Below are 16,737 nucleotides of genomic sequence, written 5' to 3'. Positions count from 1 at the left end.
AGTAGGCCATAGCTGTCGATATTACGAGTTTATTAGAGCTAAGTATTATTGGTGGTCTGAGAAGGGAATAAAATCAAAGAAATTTAAATTATATTGTCAATGGCCAAAAATACCTAGAATTGTCAGGGTTTTCTTTTTATTCTTTTTTTTTGCTCGTCAGACTTTTGATAAGTTTTTTTGATAATAAATTTTAGACAATATAAACAAAAACAATCTCTCTCTCTCTCTCTCTCTCTCTCTCTCTCTCTCTCTCTCTCTCTCTCTCTCTCTCTCTCTCTCTCTCTCTCTCTCTCTCTCTCTCTCTCTCTCTCTCTCCCTTTTCGACTGATTGCCATTTTACAAGTTTATTGGAGCTAAGTATTATTGGTAGTGGAAGCAAAAGAAAGTCAAATTATACTGTCAATGGCGAAAAATACCTAGAAACTTTTATAATTTAGGATTAGAACTGTCTGTTTTTTTTTTTTTTTTTTTTGGTCATTAGAATTTAGAGTTTTTCGCACACAGAGTTTCAGATAATATAAATAAAAAAAAAGGTTAATTTAAAAACTAAGTTTAAAAAGAATTTAGACTCCGGAAAAAGGTCAACGCTTGAAACCCAACAATGCTATTTGGAGAGGCTCATCTTTTCTCTCTTTTGTATATTTACCGTACCTTCATTTCTTTCTTTGGTTTGAGTCCTTTTTCTACTTCTGACTTCAACCGTCTGAGCAAAAAGGGCTGCAAAACCACATGAAGCCTCTTAACTAACGTATCGTCGCCTAAGCACGAATTTGTATTAAACCATTCATCAAAATCCTGAAAGTAAACAAAACTATAAAAATTGAAAGATCAAATACGAAACTATGAGAGGTTAAATATTATGTACAAATTAATGGCGCAATAAATATAATTTTATTTCGTTTAAATACCTGGCCGATTGGAAGACCAGTGCAGTGCAATGTATCCAGGACACGCCTACAGACATATATTCAACTTTATTTACATTAAATAAAAAAAAAAAAACAATTCTTAACAAAAGTAAAGAGAAAAGCTATGTCTTGAGCAGAGCAAAAAACTAACAGAAAATATAATGAATAATGATCTAAAAGTTAAAAGAAACAGATATTAATAATAATAATAATAATATATTGAGAAAACAGGCTTGCGCCTCTATCTACAAAAATTTAAATAATCAAATACTTTTTCACTATAATGATTGTCAATCTTGTTCTTAAATGCATTGACTGAATCTGAGTTTACAGTGTCTGATGGTAGTGCATTCCACTCGGAGACAATGCGATTGCTGAATGCCCATCTACCAACATCTCTTCTGAAACATTCTTGGGTTAGCTTAAACTCGTGACCTCTCAGGTTATTATCCTTGAATGGTATTATCTCTTCTGGAGGGATGTTGTCGTAGTATCTGTTGCATATTTTATATACTTCAATAAGATCTCCTCTCAAAAATCGGTATGAGAGACTTGGGAGCGACAATTTTTTCAAACGGTCTTGCTATGATAAGTCTTTAAGTGATGGAACAAATTTGGTAGCTCTCCTTTGGATTTTTTGTATTGCATTGCTGTCTTTTTGAAAAAATGGTCTGGTTGTCATATGACCGTATTCGATCATTCGTCTCACTAACGATTTGAAGAGTGTAGAAAACAGTGTTGAGTCAGTAAGAGAGAAATTTCTTCGAATAATTCCCAAGACTTGTGATGAATTAGAGATGATTGACTCGTATTGCTTGGTGAAAGTCATGACACTGTCTATTGTCACTCCCAAGCCTCGCTCTTTTTCTCGTATAGGTACCTGTGGTCCTTAAAAGCAGTAGTGCTGAGAAATGTGTTTTGGGCCTAGCCGAACATGACAACTTTTTTTCTGTATTCACTTCCATGCTCCAATTTTTCATCCATTCTGCTATTTTGTTTAAGTCTTTCTGTAGTATTTCTGTATCTTCAAAGCTTGTTATTGCGCGAAAGATTTTCGTGTCATCTGCATAAAGCAGTATTTCAGAATCTATGTTATTTGGGAGATCATTTATGTAAATACTGAATAGCAAAGGCCCCAGAACACTACCTGGAACTACTCCACTTGTGACTTTTGTCTCATTGCTGCTAAGATATCCCTCCAGTCTCACTCGCTAGAGATCTTCCTTTCAGAAAGTTGAGAGCCCACTTTAGAATAGTATGGCCAACACCGATAGACTGTAGTTTTCGAAAAGGTTGACTTCGTGAGACTTTATCAAAGGCTTTTCTGTGATCTAAGGATAAAATATCTACCTGCATCCTACTATCCATATTTTTTCTCCGGGCGTTTGTAGCAACAAGTAGCTGGCTTTCTGCTGATCTTTTTTCGAGAAACTGAAACTGTGCAGGTGAAACGAGGCTTCTTTTGAGTAGGCACTGTGATATATTATCCTGGAGCAAAGATTCTAGCATTGTGCAGGTGATACAGTTTACACTGATCGGTCTGCAATTATTTGGTTTGGATCTGCTTTCTTGTTTAAAGAGGGGTATCACCGTTGCTTGCTTCCATGTATCAGGCAGGTTCCTTGTTTGTAACGACTTGACAAAAATGTAGTGCAACGGCGCTGCAATTTCCTGTGCCAGCTCTTTGAGTACTATAGGATGTAGGCCATCTGGACCTTCTGATTTGTAAAGGTTTAGATTTTTTAGTTTTTTGTATACCATTTGTATTGTCAGTTCTATTTCTTCAAATTTGCCTGTGACTAGTGGCTGACATTCCTCTTGACTTTCATCTTTGTCGCTCTCTGTTGTGAAAACTGTGGAAAACTGCTGATTTAGCAGGTTGACTTTAGCTATTGGGTCACTGATTGTTAAATTTGTTACTGAGTTTTTAAGATCGGGAATAACCAGGTGTTCTTTACTTTTTGAATCCACGAAGTTCAAAACGCCTTGGGGTTGATCTTTGAGTTTTCGGCTACTTTCCTCCTCTTTTCGTTTGCTTCTTGTCTAGTGGCTTTCCTCACTTTGTTGGCGATTCTGCGATAATTTCTACGATTACTTTCGGATCAGTCTGCTTGAGCGTCTCCCAGGCTTGCCGCTTGGTTTTTACTAGGTCAAGGATCTCTCGTTTTAGAGGCTGTCGTTTAAATATTTTGACTATTGGTACATACTTCTTTGTGAGGTCTATGATTACGGATGCAAATTTTCTGTACATGCCATCCACTAGATCTGTGTTGTTTAGTATTTCAGTCCAGTTAAAATCTTCTAGCTCCGTTCGCATGGTATTGTAATCACCTTTTGAATACTTCCACCTCTCTTTTTTTCCATAGTTTCGCAGCTTATAATCACCTCTAAGTAAATTGTAGCGTGGTCCGATTTTCAGACGGGAGGACTTATAGTAAGTTCTTGTATTAGTTCCGTATTACTGCAGAGGACTAGGTCCAGTAGTGTTGGCTTGTCGCTTCCTCGGATTCTTGTTGGTTTTTTAATAAGCTGTTCTAGGTAATTTTCGTTCACTACATTCAGAAATTCCCTCTGTGAGGGTGACCCGCTATGCTCTAGGAGGCGTGGAAGGTCCCAATCTATGTTAGGCTAATTGAAATCTCCAATGGTGAGAGTTGGTTCTGTTAATCTTTGACATATAGCGTGAATATCTTTAAAGAGTACTTGGTCATTCACGGCTGTGCTATTTGGACTTCTGTATGGTACAGCCAAATTTAGAGTTGCTTGGTTTGTGTTTGATATCTGAAGCCAAATAATTTCCTGCCCCTTTGTTGTTGATGATACTTTCTGGACTGATAAATTGTCTAAGACATAGCAAATAATTCCCCGACCTTCTTCTTGATCTATGTTCTGTGTTTAGGCTTAGCTTCGACCACTGCTACTATGTCTGGGTTCTTTACTGCAATTTCTACTTTTAATTCTTATAATTTGTTTGGTAGTGAATCAGCATTTAAATATAGTATCTTTAGTGTTTTTACTTTAGTAGCTTTTTTGTTAGGCTTGAAGGATGGGGGCATTTGTTTGGCTTTGGTTATTCTACTTCATATTTGCCGCTAATCTTCGTTGGAGTCTTTGCCTCGCCTCCAATGGCTCTGCATCTAAATTTGACGATCGCACTGGGTGTGGGCATTCCTCTTTTGTTGTCTCTTCACGGCGAGCATTTGTCTCTGCATGGGCGTGAGATCTGGGTTTATGTATACTTTTGGTACGAGTTTCTTCATTTGATGATTTACTTAGATTTGGAGCTGTCCTCAGGATTGTTTGCCTTTTCATCTCAAGCTGTTGTGATTTTTTTAGCTTAACTAACAAAGTGCGTGGACTACCATCTTCTTTTGGTCTTCCGATCCGGGCAGTTTCTAGTATCTCCTCTTCAGTGATACTTGCCCCGAGCTCGTTTTCTTGAGTCGATTTGACAACCTGTGTAGTGTCATTGACAGCAGTAGGTTCAGGTAGCCCCATGACTACAAAATTCATCTTTTTCTGTTCTCTTAATTCCTTTTCTACTTCTGACTGAATAATTGCATTTATTGTCGGCTGGATATCGTGAGGTGAGGGTTTTTTATTATGATTCGAAGGTGTTACCTCATGAGGTCTGTGAGGTTGAGCTTCTGTTAGCTGTCGCACTTGAAGCTGTAGAAGTGCTACTTTTAGCTTGGAGCAGGAGAGGCATTCGTATTTAAACAGGAGACACTCGTTGTCTTCTCTCGTCATGACCAGTACGAGATCGGCATTTATACCTTGGCAAGAGGCATGCTCCCACTCGTTGCAGAAAAAGCAGAGGAAAAAGGTGGCAATGTCGACATCTTTGTGACAGTAGCTGCATTCTGTGTTGTTATCTGGGAAACTAGTGCTCAAAGGAATCTCTTTGGGCTTCGTAGGCTGGCTTAGTAGGTAGACTTAATAAAAAATGAAACCAACAATGAACAGATAATATACCAAAAATAAAACTGACATTCAACTCGAACTCAAAATTAACAGAAATTATAATATATATGAACTGGGACGTCGTCTCCCCAACAAATCGTCCCTTTTTCAGTGAATAAATCCTAGATAGAACCCTATAAAAACTAAAATATCCAAAATACATAATGTTTTCAATTAGATACAATTTAGAATTCGTAAAACGCAAGAAAAGCGAAAGAAAACACCATTTTTTTGTAAACATTTATTAATCCTGGAACATCATTTTTCTGTTGCTGATGTTATAAAAAATAAAAAACAAATTAATTTTTAATTAGTTATTAAATAAAATTATAGTAACTGAAAACTAAAATTCCAATAACAATTAAGATCACTCAAAAGAAAATATACATGTTTAAGAAAACAATTTTGTATCTAAATTCTTGATTTTTTGGTCTGATCAAACTAGACTGATATTATAAAATATAACTATATCAATCTCGAGAGTCTTCGTTAATCTATTACTTCTCAATGTTACGATGATAAAAGAGAATTTACTTAAAAATATATATTGTTTTCAGTAAAGCGCGAATGACACTCTCGCTATAATTGGGTTGCAAGGAGGACGACTTTCTAGTTCATGTATTTCTATTTCTATATATTTCTATTATATTTCTATGTATTCATGTATTTCGATTTCTAATATAAGTAATTTCTATTCATTTTGAGTTTGAGTTGAATGTCAGTTTTATTTTTGGTAAATAAATTCATTATTGGTTCCATTTTTTATTGAGTCTAATACCTGTTCTTTTAACTTTTAAGTTCATTTTTCATTATAATTTCTCTTAGTTTTTTTTTTGCTCTGCCCGAAGACATAGATTCGCTCTTTACTTTTGTTATTCTTTTTTATTTAATCTCTTTTTTATTTTATTTAATGTTGCTAATTCATTTCTGTAAAAATCAAAGAGACAGAAGAACTAAACAAATATAGTGAAGATAATGATTGACTATTTTATGGTTTTATTCGAAGACCCTAATTGAGTTAGCAATTAATATTGACCTGTCACTAAGGGACAAAACTGAAAAGAAACAGAATAAATCTGGATCTATGCAAAAAGCAAATTTCTGAATGTATATTATCTTGATTGCCTTGCAAGCAAAGAGTAAATGAATAAATCTTTTAGTATTTTTCGAAGTTTATATTTTAGGACGCCTTTGCCACAAGAAGTATTTAAACATTCCTTCTGTCTCAGTATTGTCACAGTTGTCAAATAGACTACAGATTAAATTCTAAATCAACAGCTTATCAGTCCAAGTAGCGCTATATTGTCTTTGAATAGTCACCAAACAAATTGCTGGGTATACAAATAGTACAAATTTCATCCTCCTTTCAAAAAAAAAAAAAAAAAAAAAAAAAAAAAAACATTGTCCTTAACAGCTTTTTGCACAAAACTTGTAAAATAATCAAATCGTCATTAATATCAGAAGAACAAACAAATTACGTATATTTTTTAGCCCTTCTAATTTCAACATAAGATACTAGATAATGTTGTTAATTAGAATCAAATAAATTGAAACTTAGTCTAGTTTGAAATTTAAATTGGACGTTAATTTTCATGCCTCAAAACTTTTTTTTTTATATAGTATTCAAAATTGCCAGCAGGAAAATGGGCATTCATCATCTACTTTCGACTACTAGAAATTTACTAAAGTTTTTAAATTCTTGCTACTGATTTACCCCACTCTCATGTTTCTATGGCCATCCTTCCTGTGTAAACAAAATTATATATTGTGAGCATATAGTATTTCTGCTTTTTTCGGTGGAAAATATGGTAAATTGAACGTTTTATGTTTTTCCACCAAGGAAAGATTTTTTGCTCTTTACATAGGAAAAGCTAATTTAAAGCGTGGAAGTTTAATACTCGAACCGTACCATACTCACATCTGTAGAAACAAAATGGGCAGTTTTGGTAACGCCTAAATATTTTTCTGGTTTCAACGTCAGATGTGTGTTTTAGAAGCGGAAATTTAATAGTGAAATAAATTTTTTGAAAATCCTGTAACACCTCTAATTCTTGCCTAACAATGCTCTACTATTAATACTACGTCTTTTTATCTTCTGTCGGATCCACATTACAGATGGAATAACTACTTTCCCAAGCTTCCATCTTTTCTAGATTCGAAAAATTATGCCTCAACTTTGACCCTGATTGGTCAATAAACATTTTTATGCTCGAAAGTTGAAAAATGTTCTAGTTCAGAAATTACTAATGCCATACATAGTTGATGCTTATCTTGTGCTTAGTTTTGATTTCATCAATAAACGTGACCAGGGGCGAACCCAGGGGGGATAAACCCCCCTCCCCCCAAATTCGGAAAATTTGCACATTCTTACAGATCTTGACTAATACGAAAGGATAATGTATGCCGCAAATCTTATTGAGACGAGGATAAAAAATGAATGATTTATTATTCTTACAAATAAAATTTAAAACGAAACTGTCTTAAAAACTAACCAAATTCATTATGGGTTTTAATCCAATTGATGTAAGGTAATGTATGCACAAAACGTAGGTAAAGTGTGATGATCTCCACACGAAAATATTTGTTTTATGAAAATGCAGTTGGGAACAAAGTCAGGCTGTCGCCAAGTAAGCCACGTACTGTTATAACCTCGGGCTCCTAAGATAGCTTAAGAGCGAAGTTAGAGACATGAGAAAAAGGAGTGAAGCCATATTTTATCCACTTTTTACTGAAGTAACTGAACTGTGTCAAGATGCTGAAATCAGCATTAGAGTGCCCAGATGAGCTCCAAAACAAATGTATAGGGATAGTTACGGAACAGCAAAAGAGGATCCTGAAACGTATTACCGACTTTCTGTGTTTATCCCATTTATGGACTACTTTCTGCAACAGCTGCATCAGCAATTCTGCAGCAGCTGCATCAGCAATATGTCGAATACTCTGACTAATTTTCGGTATTTTGATGCAGACAGCTATAGGGGAAGCTTGGAAGCTGAGTTAGCTCTGTGGAGGAGAATGTAACCTATATTCTAAAATTTTATTTATCCTTTTTAATGAGTACTACCACCCCTCTGTCAATTTATCCATCTCCCCCCGAAATTTATCGCCGGGTTCGTCCCTGAATGTTACTATAGTGTGCCCTAGACATAAAGTATGGAACTAATTTTAGATTAGCCAATTGATGTACAGCTCAGTAATAGCTGGCAATAAATGTGTGAGCAGAAGGATAGTTCATTTTGTGTGCAATCAAGGCTCATAATCATTAATCGCTTAACCATTATCGTTAAGACCACTATTTCCCAAAGTGGTCTAGGTGGACCTCGAGGGGTCTGCAAGAAACTCAACGGAGGTCTAAGATGGCGTGATGAAAAAATGGGGGTGCAGCCCCCACCTTAGGCAATATGGTGATCTTGAACAAAGATCCCAAACACAGCCAAAACAGCAGTAGTGGGAACACCGAACAGCCAAAAACAACACACCCGCGGGAATCCAAACGACAGAGGAGAAAACTGCAACGCCCCGTCTTCGGACAAAACCCCGCCTCCAGTCAACGACGAACCCCTGATTATCAGGGACCGTAGGCCCACGCACGTTCGAGGAACTCTCAATGCACCCCTTCCTACGGCCTCTGCCCCAAATGCTACTCCTAACGGAACTGAGTCACACAGCGAAACTTGCAACTATTGTCATACCCAGGCCGAAGCCAGTACATCCTTTTGCTGTTTTTTCTGCAATGAGTGGGAGCATGCCTCCTGCCGCGGGATCCACTCCGATATTGTCCTGGCGATAAAACTCCACGACCCACAGTTAAGCCTCTTCGGATACGAGTGTTCGTCCTGCTCCAAGCGAAAGGTAGCTCAACTGCAACTGCAAGTCAGACTCCTAACGGATTGCAGAATACCTGAATAGCGAAATCAAAATCCATTCCCAGGCGATCAAGCACTGTACTCCCGTGTAGCACAACATGGAACCACAGACTCTAGACAAAATACACCCAGCCCAGCGCCTTCCGCAAACACTACCGTTGAAACCCTCCTACGAGCAGAAAAAGAAAAACAGCTGCGAGAAGCACAGCGATTCAATCTAGTTATATCAGGGGTCCCAGAGTCTGAAACTCCAGACGCACAGATAGCTCTTGGCCTTTGCCGAACCAACGATTTGGGAGCTACCCTGGAAACGGGGGATATAGTGGAGACTCGGCGCCTTGGAAGACCAAGCGACAACGGCAGACCAAGAAAACTACTCGTCAAGCTCAGAGAAGACACTTCAACCTTTGTGAAACGAAATAACATCCTGAAAAACGCTCGGAACCTGAGAACCTCTGATGACGCCTTCACCCGCCGCGAAATCTACATAGGCCCTGATCTCACCCCACTCCAGCTCCAGTCTCAAGCCGAGAAAAGAAGGCTCAAGAGAGCCGAAAGCTCTGCCCATAACCGGAATGAGGAAGCCTCCTCAGGTCAAGGGCACCAATCGCAACAAAAGACCAGAATACCAACTCGACCTCCTAAAACTCAGCAAAGCAACCCTTTTGACCTCCCAAGAGTCATGCTTGTTAACGCCCAGTCACTCTGCAACAAAATCACAGAACTTAGCGTTCGACTGAAATGTGAGAGGGTTGAGGTATGCTGTGTCACAGAAACTTGGTCCGCTACCCCATCGACTGCTAGTATTCCAGGCTATGACCTTTACACAAAAAATCGCAAGGATAAAGATGGCAACGTTATAACACATGGCGGTGGAGTGGGTGTTTACATAAATGCAGATATCAAACACGAAGTTTTGACATTCGCTGAACACACAGATACCTATGAGCTGCTCTGGGTGAAAATCAAACCCAAAGTACTGCCAAGAGCGTTTTCGTCAATAACTTTCGGAGTCCTCTATTTTCCACCGCGAGCCGCTTACCGCAAAACCCTAATCAACCACCTCCAAAAGTCTATCGACGATATTCGATGCATGTATCCTAATAGCGGTATAGTATTGCTTGGCGACTTTAATGATCTGGACAGGCGCTGGATCAGTCAATCTCTTGATCTGAAGCAGGTAGTAAAAATTCTTACTACGGAAAAATCAACTATCGACCTCATATTCACAGATATGGGAGAATTCTACCACGATCTCGAATCGAGCCCCAGCCTCGGAAGGAGCGCACATTTCTCTGTACTGTGGAAGCCCAAAGGAACCAAGCCAACGGCTACCAAGGAAACATTCGTCTGCCGACCTCTGACTACACCAGGAAAAGAAGAATTCTCTAAATGGTGCGTAAATAAAAACTGGTCCCAACTGTACAGATTATCTGACGTTAACCAGATGGTTGGACTCTTAAATTCCGAGATAACCAGCGCTTACCACTCATGCTTCCCAGAGAAACGTGTCAAACGCTCTTCTACGGACAAACCATGGGTCACACAAGAGATCAAGAAACTCATCAGGAAGCGTAATAAACTGCACGCCTCAGGCAACAGAGAGCGCTGGAAAAAAATGAGGAACACCGTGGTGTACGAATGTAGGAAAGCTGAGAAAGCATATGGGGAAAAGCTCTCTAAAACAGTAAACTCCGACTCCCGCTCATTCCACAAGACAGTTAGAGATTTAATAAGCCCCCAGCGCCCGACGACCTTTCACATACAAAAAGATAAAGGTGAACAGGTCACTGCAAATGATCTCAATGAGTGGTTTGCCAAAATCTGCAGATCCAACCCTTCAGCCGAAACGAGTGCATTCAGCGCCAAGATATCTGAGATTCCAGTCGTTCTGCCTATTGAAGTGTGCAGGGTCCTAGAAAAGATTCCTGCGCGGAAAGCCACTCACCCAGCGGATCCACCGTCAATTTTGTTCAAAGAAAACGCTCCTTACCTATCAGAGCCTATAGCTGCCATCATCAACCAGTCACTGATAACAGGGACATTTCCTGAGCCGCTCAAGGAGGCAGTCGTAATCCCTGTTCCCAAAGTCACAAACCCCAAAGAACTTGGAGACCTCCGACCGATCTCACTCACTCCGCTACTCTCGAAAGTATTCGAAACTTTCATAAACAGATGGCTTCTGGAGGAACTCAGCGAAGTAATTGACTCCCGGCAGTATGGCTTCCAAAGAGGGTGCAGTACAAGTCACTACCTTATCCAGATCGTCGAGACTATCCTAAGTCACCTAGAAGTTGACGGGGCATTTGTCGACCTCCTTCAAGGGGACGTCAGGAAAGCGTTCGATACGTCTAGCCACGAGGAGATTCTACAGTCCATGACCAATTTTCCCGAATTCCTGAGAAAGATAGTAGAAAGCTTCCTTTCAAAACGGAAGCAAAAAACAAGGTACAAAGGCGAACTGTCAGACTCTACAGACCTTACATGTGGAATTCCTCAAGGAACAAAAATAGGTCCGACCCTTTTCCTGTTGCTTTGCAACACGATAGCTAAATGGCACAGAGACAGAGCGAAGTTCGCAGACGACCTAACAATGATGCTGCTACAAAGACTGTGTGAAATCCTTAACCTAGAAGAAATGGTCGTGAAGCTCGAACGGGACTACCTAGAAAGAAAACTCAGCATCAACAGGACCAAGTCGGCAATAATGAGAATTTCCTTCTTAAAGCACAGCGTACCGGCCGTGCCTGACGTCGGCATACCGGCAGTTCACAAAATGAAGATCCTGGGTGTTATCTTCAATGATAAACTGACTTGGGATGACCACTTAAATCACTTGCTGTCCCAGGCTATGCCTCTGCTTAGGTCACTGACAAAGCTACGTCGCTTTCAACTCAGCAAAAATGCCCTGGTCACCTACTATAGGAGCCACATGCGACCGATCCTAGAATAGGCCTGCCCTGTCTGTCATCCTGGTCTCACAAAAGAGCAGAGCAATAAGCTCGAAACAATTCAAAAGAGAGCCTTGCGCATCATTCTAGGAGATAGCCAATTGCCCTATGAGGAATGTCTGGCGAAGCTAGAACTCACAACACTTGAACAAAGAAGACACGAGCTCCTCATGAGCTTTGGCCAGTCCATCTTGACTTCCCCCAAACACCGCGACCTTCTCCCACCTGATATCAGACAAGATAACCGACCAAAGACCCGCCACACAAACCAACTACAACCAAGCAATCCAAGTGCCACGAAACGCTACAAAAATTCATTCCGACAATACTTCACTGAAAATTACAACAAATAGTTTTCATAACTTTTTTGTAAATGCGACTATTTATCCGTTTTGTGATATTTCGTATTAAATTATCTATCTATCTAAAAATACGAAATAAGCAGTGTGATAATAAAAGAGTAGCTTCATTTGATTCCTGATTCAGTATTGTTTCAAAATATAATTTCACTTTCCTGGAAATCCATTAATAAGCCAGGTAATATTTATTCAGGCTATATATTTATGTTTTCTTGTTTTCCTGAATCACCGTTATTTTGCAGTAAGAGTCAATGGTATTATCCAAGAATTGGGGCTATTGAGAAGGAGACATCTTAAGAAAAATTCTTACTTTATAATATGTAAAAAAAAAAGTTTTTAACACATTTTGAAGGCACTCCTTCAATACTATATACTATACTATATTGTATAAAGTACTATACAATACTATATTGTATAGTATATACTATTCTATATAATTCCTTACTCCTATGCAAACTACCTGGGTCAGAAAGACCATTAACACATTGTGCCCACTTCGCTCTATACTTAGGCAGCACTGTTGCGCTGCCTATGGTGGATTAAAAAAAAAATCCTTCTATGATAGATGACGATAAGAGAGTGATGTGAATGTAGAACAAAGAAGATCAACCCCGAAACAAAAATTACCTCTGAACTACTAAATATGTCAGGAAGTAAAAAGTTGAGGAGGGCCCATAATTCGTGTAAATTATTTTGCAAGGGCGTGCCAGTAATTAATAAACGATTTGAAGTGCTAAACTCTCGAACAATCTCAGAAAGTTTCGATTTTTCATTTTTGATCCTGTGAGCCTCGTCAATCACCATATACCTGAAAACAGAAGAATGTGCAAATTAATAGGTGTACCTACAGAACTAATGAAGAAATAAAGGGGAAACGATGTAAACAAAGCCAGGAAAAGTAAAAGAACCTAAAAAAGAGGTAAATCCTACCCAGTGGAAAAGGTAGGAAAATGCAAATATTTTCATCGAGACTTCTGCTCAATCGTTCACAGTGCAGAATTAAGAATAATACAAAAAAAAACAAAGATGAAAGTCGACAAAACAAAATATAGAAGACAAACTGAAATAGCGAAAAAATGAAACTAAAAAAAACTAAACAGCCAAAACAAACAAAAACCGAAAACCTAAAGAACACACTGAAATAGAGGGTGCCCTTTCTTGTGTAATGGTGAAAAGACAACTTTAAGAAATGCTAACTCTTAAGAATTATTTTAAAAATTGGCTTCAAAATAAGTTATATCCCCCAAATCCAACATCTACTGGTACTTGGTAATTATACGGAACACACTCAAGAATTACGTTAGGTTAGGTCTCAGAAAACCGGTTCATAGCAAAAAAGACAAGTGATTGGTGATACAATGCATCGGACTTGTATAATTTGGGCTATATATTTGCACATTAAGGGGGATGGGTGGGAGTTAGGGTAGGGGTGCTGTCCAAATACTTTACCCCCATCCCTAATGTGCAAATATACAGCCCAAATTATATTATTAAACAAACTAAAGGCTATATCAAGGTTACATTTCATTAGGATTAACCTAACTTCACTTCTTGGGTGTGTTTCGTTTAATCAACTACTTCTACTTTTTGAAGAAGAAGAAGCTAATGAGCAAAAATTTGTAATTTGGCTCATCTGACACCCAAATACGTTATGTATCCCATACACTCCAAATATACCCCATTTACGTTAAAAAAAAAACTGAATAGTGCAAGATAAACAATACAAAAAAAAACAAAACAATATTATCAGATCAAGGATAACGGAATATTATGACCAGTAACTAACACTAGTCACCACTGTATGTTATTTAAATTACACAGAGGGGAAGAACAACTTCACAGGATATTAAAGTACATGAATAAACAAAATATCCCTCCAACTGAATTTTCCCCAAGCCGGTTTTTTTTATTTAAAATTTAATAAATAATTCATATTATATATTATTCTTTGGAAATCACCAAAATAAGCAATGACACAAGCCATAGGGGCCCATTGCTTCAACACCCAAAAATAAACCTGATTTCAATAAAGAATTCTACTAGGCACAATAAATATCTCAACACTGCACTTTAGATTCCCAGAATTGGTAAGGCAAATATACATATAATATATATATATATATATATATATATATATATATATATATATATATATATATATATATATATATATATATATATATATATATATATATATATATATATATATATATATATATATATATATATATATATATATATATATATATATATATATATATATATATATATATATATATATATATATATATATATATATATATATATATATATATATATATATATATATATATATATATATATATATATATATATATATATATATATATATATATATATATATATATATATATATATATATATATATATATATATATATATATATATATATATATATATATATATATATATATATATATATATATATATATATATATATATATCACTTCCTAGCCAAAGGCCTACTTTCTAAAAAAAAAAAAACGATAAGTAAAAAAGGTATAACTAAAAAATCAGAAGCTGCAAATACCATGAATTGGCAGGAAGTAAAACATCACAAAATTTACATTGTCAGATTCAAGGTATCCCAATTAAAGGCACTAATTCTATCATTTCATTAACTATCAACACAAAGAACAGGGGCGAATATTCATTCGAAGTATTTTCGATATCTTATGAAGGCAATATTTGAAATACTGCCTTTCAAATAAAATTTGAGACTCAAAAAACGATGTGCAAAATAGTAACATCTTAAATTTTGACTGTGATAGAAACAAACACTGCAGACATCCTTTCTAAATGTATGAAAGAAGTGTTTTCAACTCAAAGTAAAGATTAACATTGAAATTTGAAAGAAACAGAAATTCTTCCATATATGAGGGGGTGGGGGGGCTGCTCCCTTTTTAATACCTTACTAGTTACACAAAAGTTCTTTAGTGCTTTAAAAACATCCTTATTCCAGTTCAACGGTCATTGTGTTCCAGCAGTCGTTATTTAAAGAATTCGGACAAAAAAATTAGCGTAAGGAGCAATGGGTAGAGGAAAGAGCAGCCCCCCCGCCCCCATCACATAGGAAATGATTTCTGCTTGTTTCATGTTTTAATATTCCTCCTTTACTCGCAGTTGACAACACTAGTTTTTTGTTTTTATTTTTTTTCTAATTTCTGATCGTTTTTAAATTGATACCCAATCATAACGAACATATTATATGAGGCCTCATAAACCCATAATTTCTTGCTTCTAGATTGTATATATCAATAATGGTGAATTGATTGGAAGCATCCCACTTTTTCAGTTTGTCTGTTTAAGAATTAAAATGTTGGATTCTGTGATGTCTAAATACACTGCATACATTATGCTTAAATATATTGAATTATTGTATACAAATATGAAGAGAGGTACTATCATTTGAAATTTGTTGAAAACAATGCTACTGGTAGCATTTGCCAGCCCCCACCCCTCTCCGAGGAATTTCCTGACAAGGCTGATGATGCCTTACCTTACCTTTTCCACATCTGTCTCTGCCGGTACGACGTAAATATAATATTTTAGGCTACACAGAAAGATTTTCGTAATGGGAGGGACTTTATTACCCCCATCCTATACTAAATATCAAAGTATACTAAAGGCGTATACCCATCCTATATTAAAGGCGTAGACACAAAAATATTCCCAGGAAATAAGAGGGATTATATATCAATTTCTGCAGCGTAATATTTGCAATCAGTATAAAAAGTCATTTTTTATATATTAATTGTTATCAAAGTTCATTTTTTTTAGAATTTTGGTTACTATTGGCCCGAGTCACTCCTTATTTACGGTTTGTTTTACTATGAACTGCTTGATAAAAAAAAAAACAGCAGTGTCATTCTAGCAAATGGATAAAGACGATGGCATGTAACCTAAAGGCTTCAGTACAGAAGTAAATGAAGTCTATTTTTCACCTTTCACCAAAAGTATAATGAGCTAAATTAAGTAATAATCAGGTGCAGAAACCCACTAATTCTGCCTTTAAATTTTGGTATTGGGTTCTCGTGCAAGTGAATCTCCGTTTAGCAGGAGCCCGTGCAACTGAATCCATTAACTGGATCCTAGTACAGTTCAAACTCGCTTAACTGATGCCCAGTTTAACTCTGCTCCAAATCAACTCAACCCCAAAGAAATCCAACTCTCATTCAACTCAACCCTGGTACAATTCAACCTTCATGCAACTCAACCCAGGTTTAACTCAACCCCATTCAACTCAAAACCTTATCCAATTCAACCCTTATTGAAATCAACCCTCATGCAACCCATTCCCGCTTAACCAAACCCTGTTTGACTAATAGGGTTGGTTTGACCCCCCATTCAAATGAATCCGATTTATCTCGGCACTCCTTTAATCAACAATACACCTTTAAAATATAATTCAGGCCGTTAAGTTGACTCGAATGAAATCATCTTTATTCATTGGTTAATTCTTGTGAAAGTATTTCTTTTTTTTTATGCGGGCACAGCGAAGAAGCCAAGTCGGGTTAATGCTACATACTGCATGAAGGTAACGAGAGACGAAACCCGCCAAACGGGTATTTCAATAGAGAAATTGAATGCAAAGCCGTGGTTTCTCAATGCGTTTACAATATTTTAACGATTGTTTTTGGGGGTTTAGGAG

General features: G+C 37.0%; 1 protein-coding gene across 1 annotated transcript in view; it reads right to left on the bottom strand.

The window, feature by feature from the left end:
- The window catches only part of Iswi (nucleosome-remodeling ATPase imitation SWI), a 112,684-nt gene that overhangs the window by 59,978 nt on the left and 35,969 nt on the right, over positions 1 to 16,737 (bottom strand). The window contains exons 7-8 of the mRNA XM_089103640.1: positions 12,675 to 12,855; positions 652 to 795 (exon numbers count right to left, since the gene is read on the bottom strand). Of these exons, the coding sequence (XP_088959766.1) occupies positions 652 to 795; positions 12,675 to 12,855 (325 nt within the window). The remainder of the gene's footprint in view (positions 1 to 651; positions 796 to 12,674; positions 12,856 to 16,737) is intronic.

This window comes from Artemia sp. Qi Xiang Cuo, chromosome 2 (assembly GCF_049724085.1).
Source record: "Artemia sp. Qi Xiang Cuo chromosome 2, ASM4972408v1, whole genome shotgun sequence".
Lineage (NCBI taxonomy): Eukaryota > Metazoa > Arthropoda > Branchiopoda > Anostraca > Artemiidae > Artemia > Artemia sp. Qi Xiang Cuo.
Note: the sequence above shows the minus strand (reverse complement) of the source record. Positions and strands in the feature narration are given on the sequence as shown.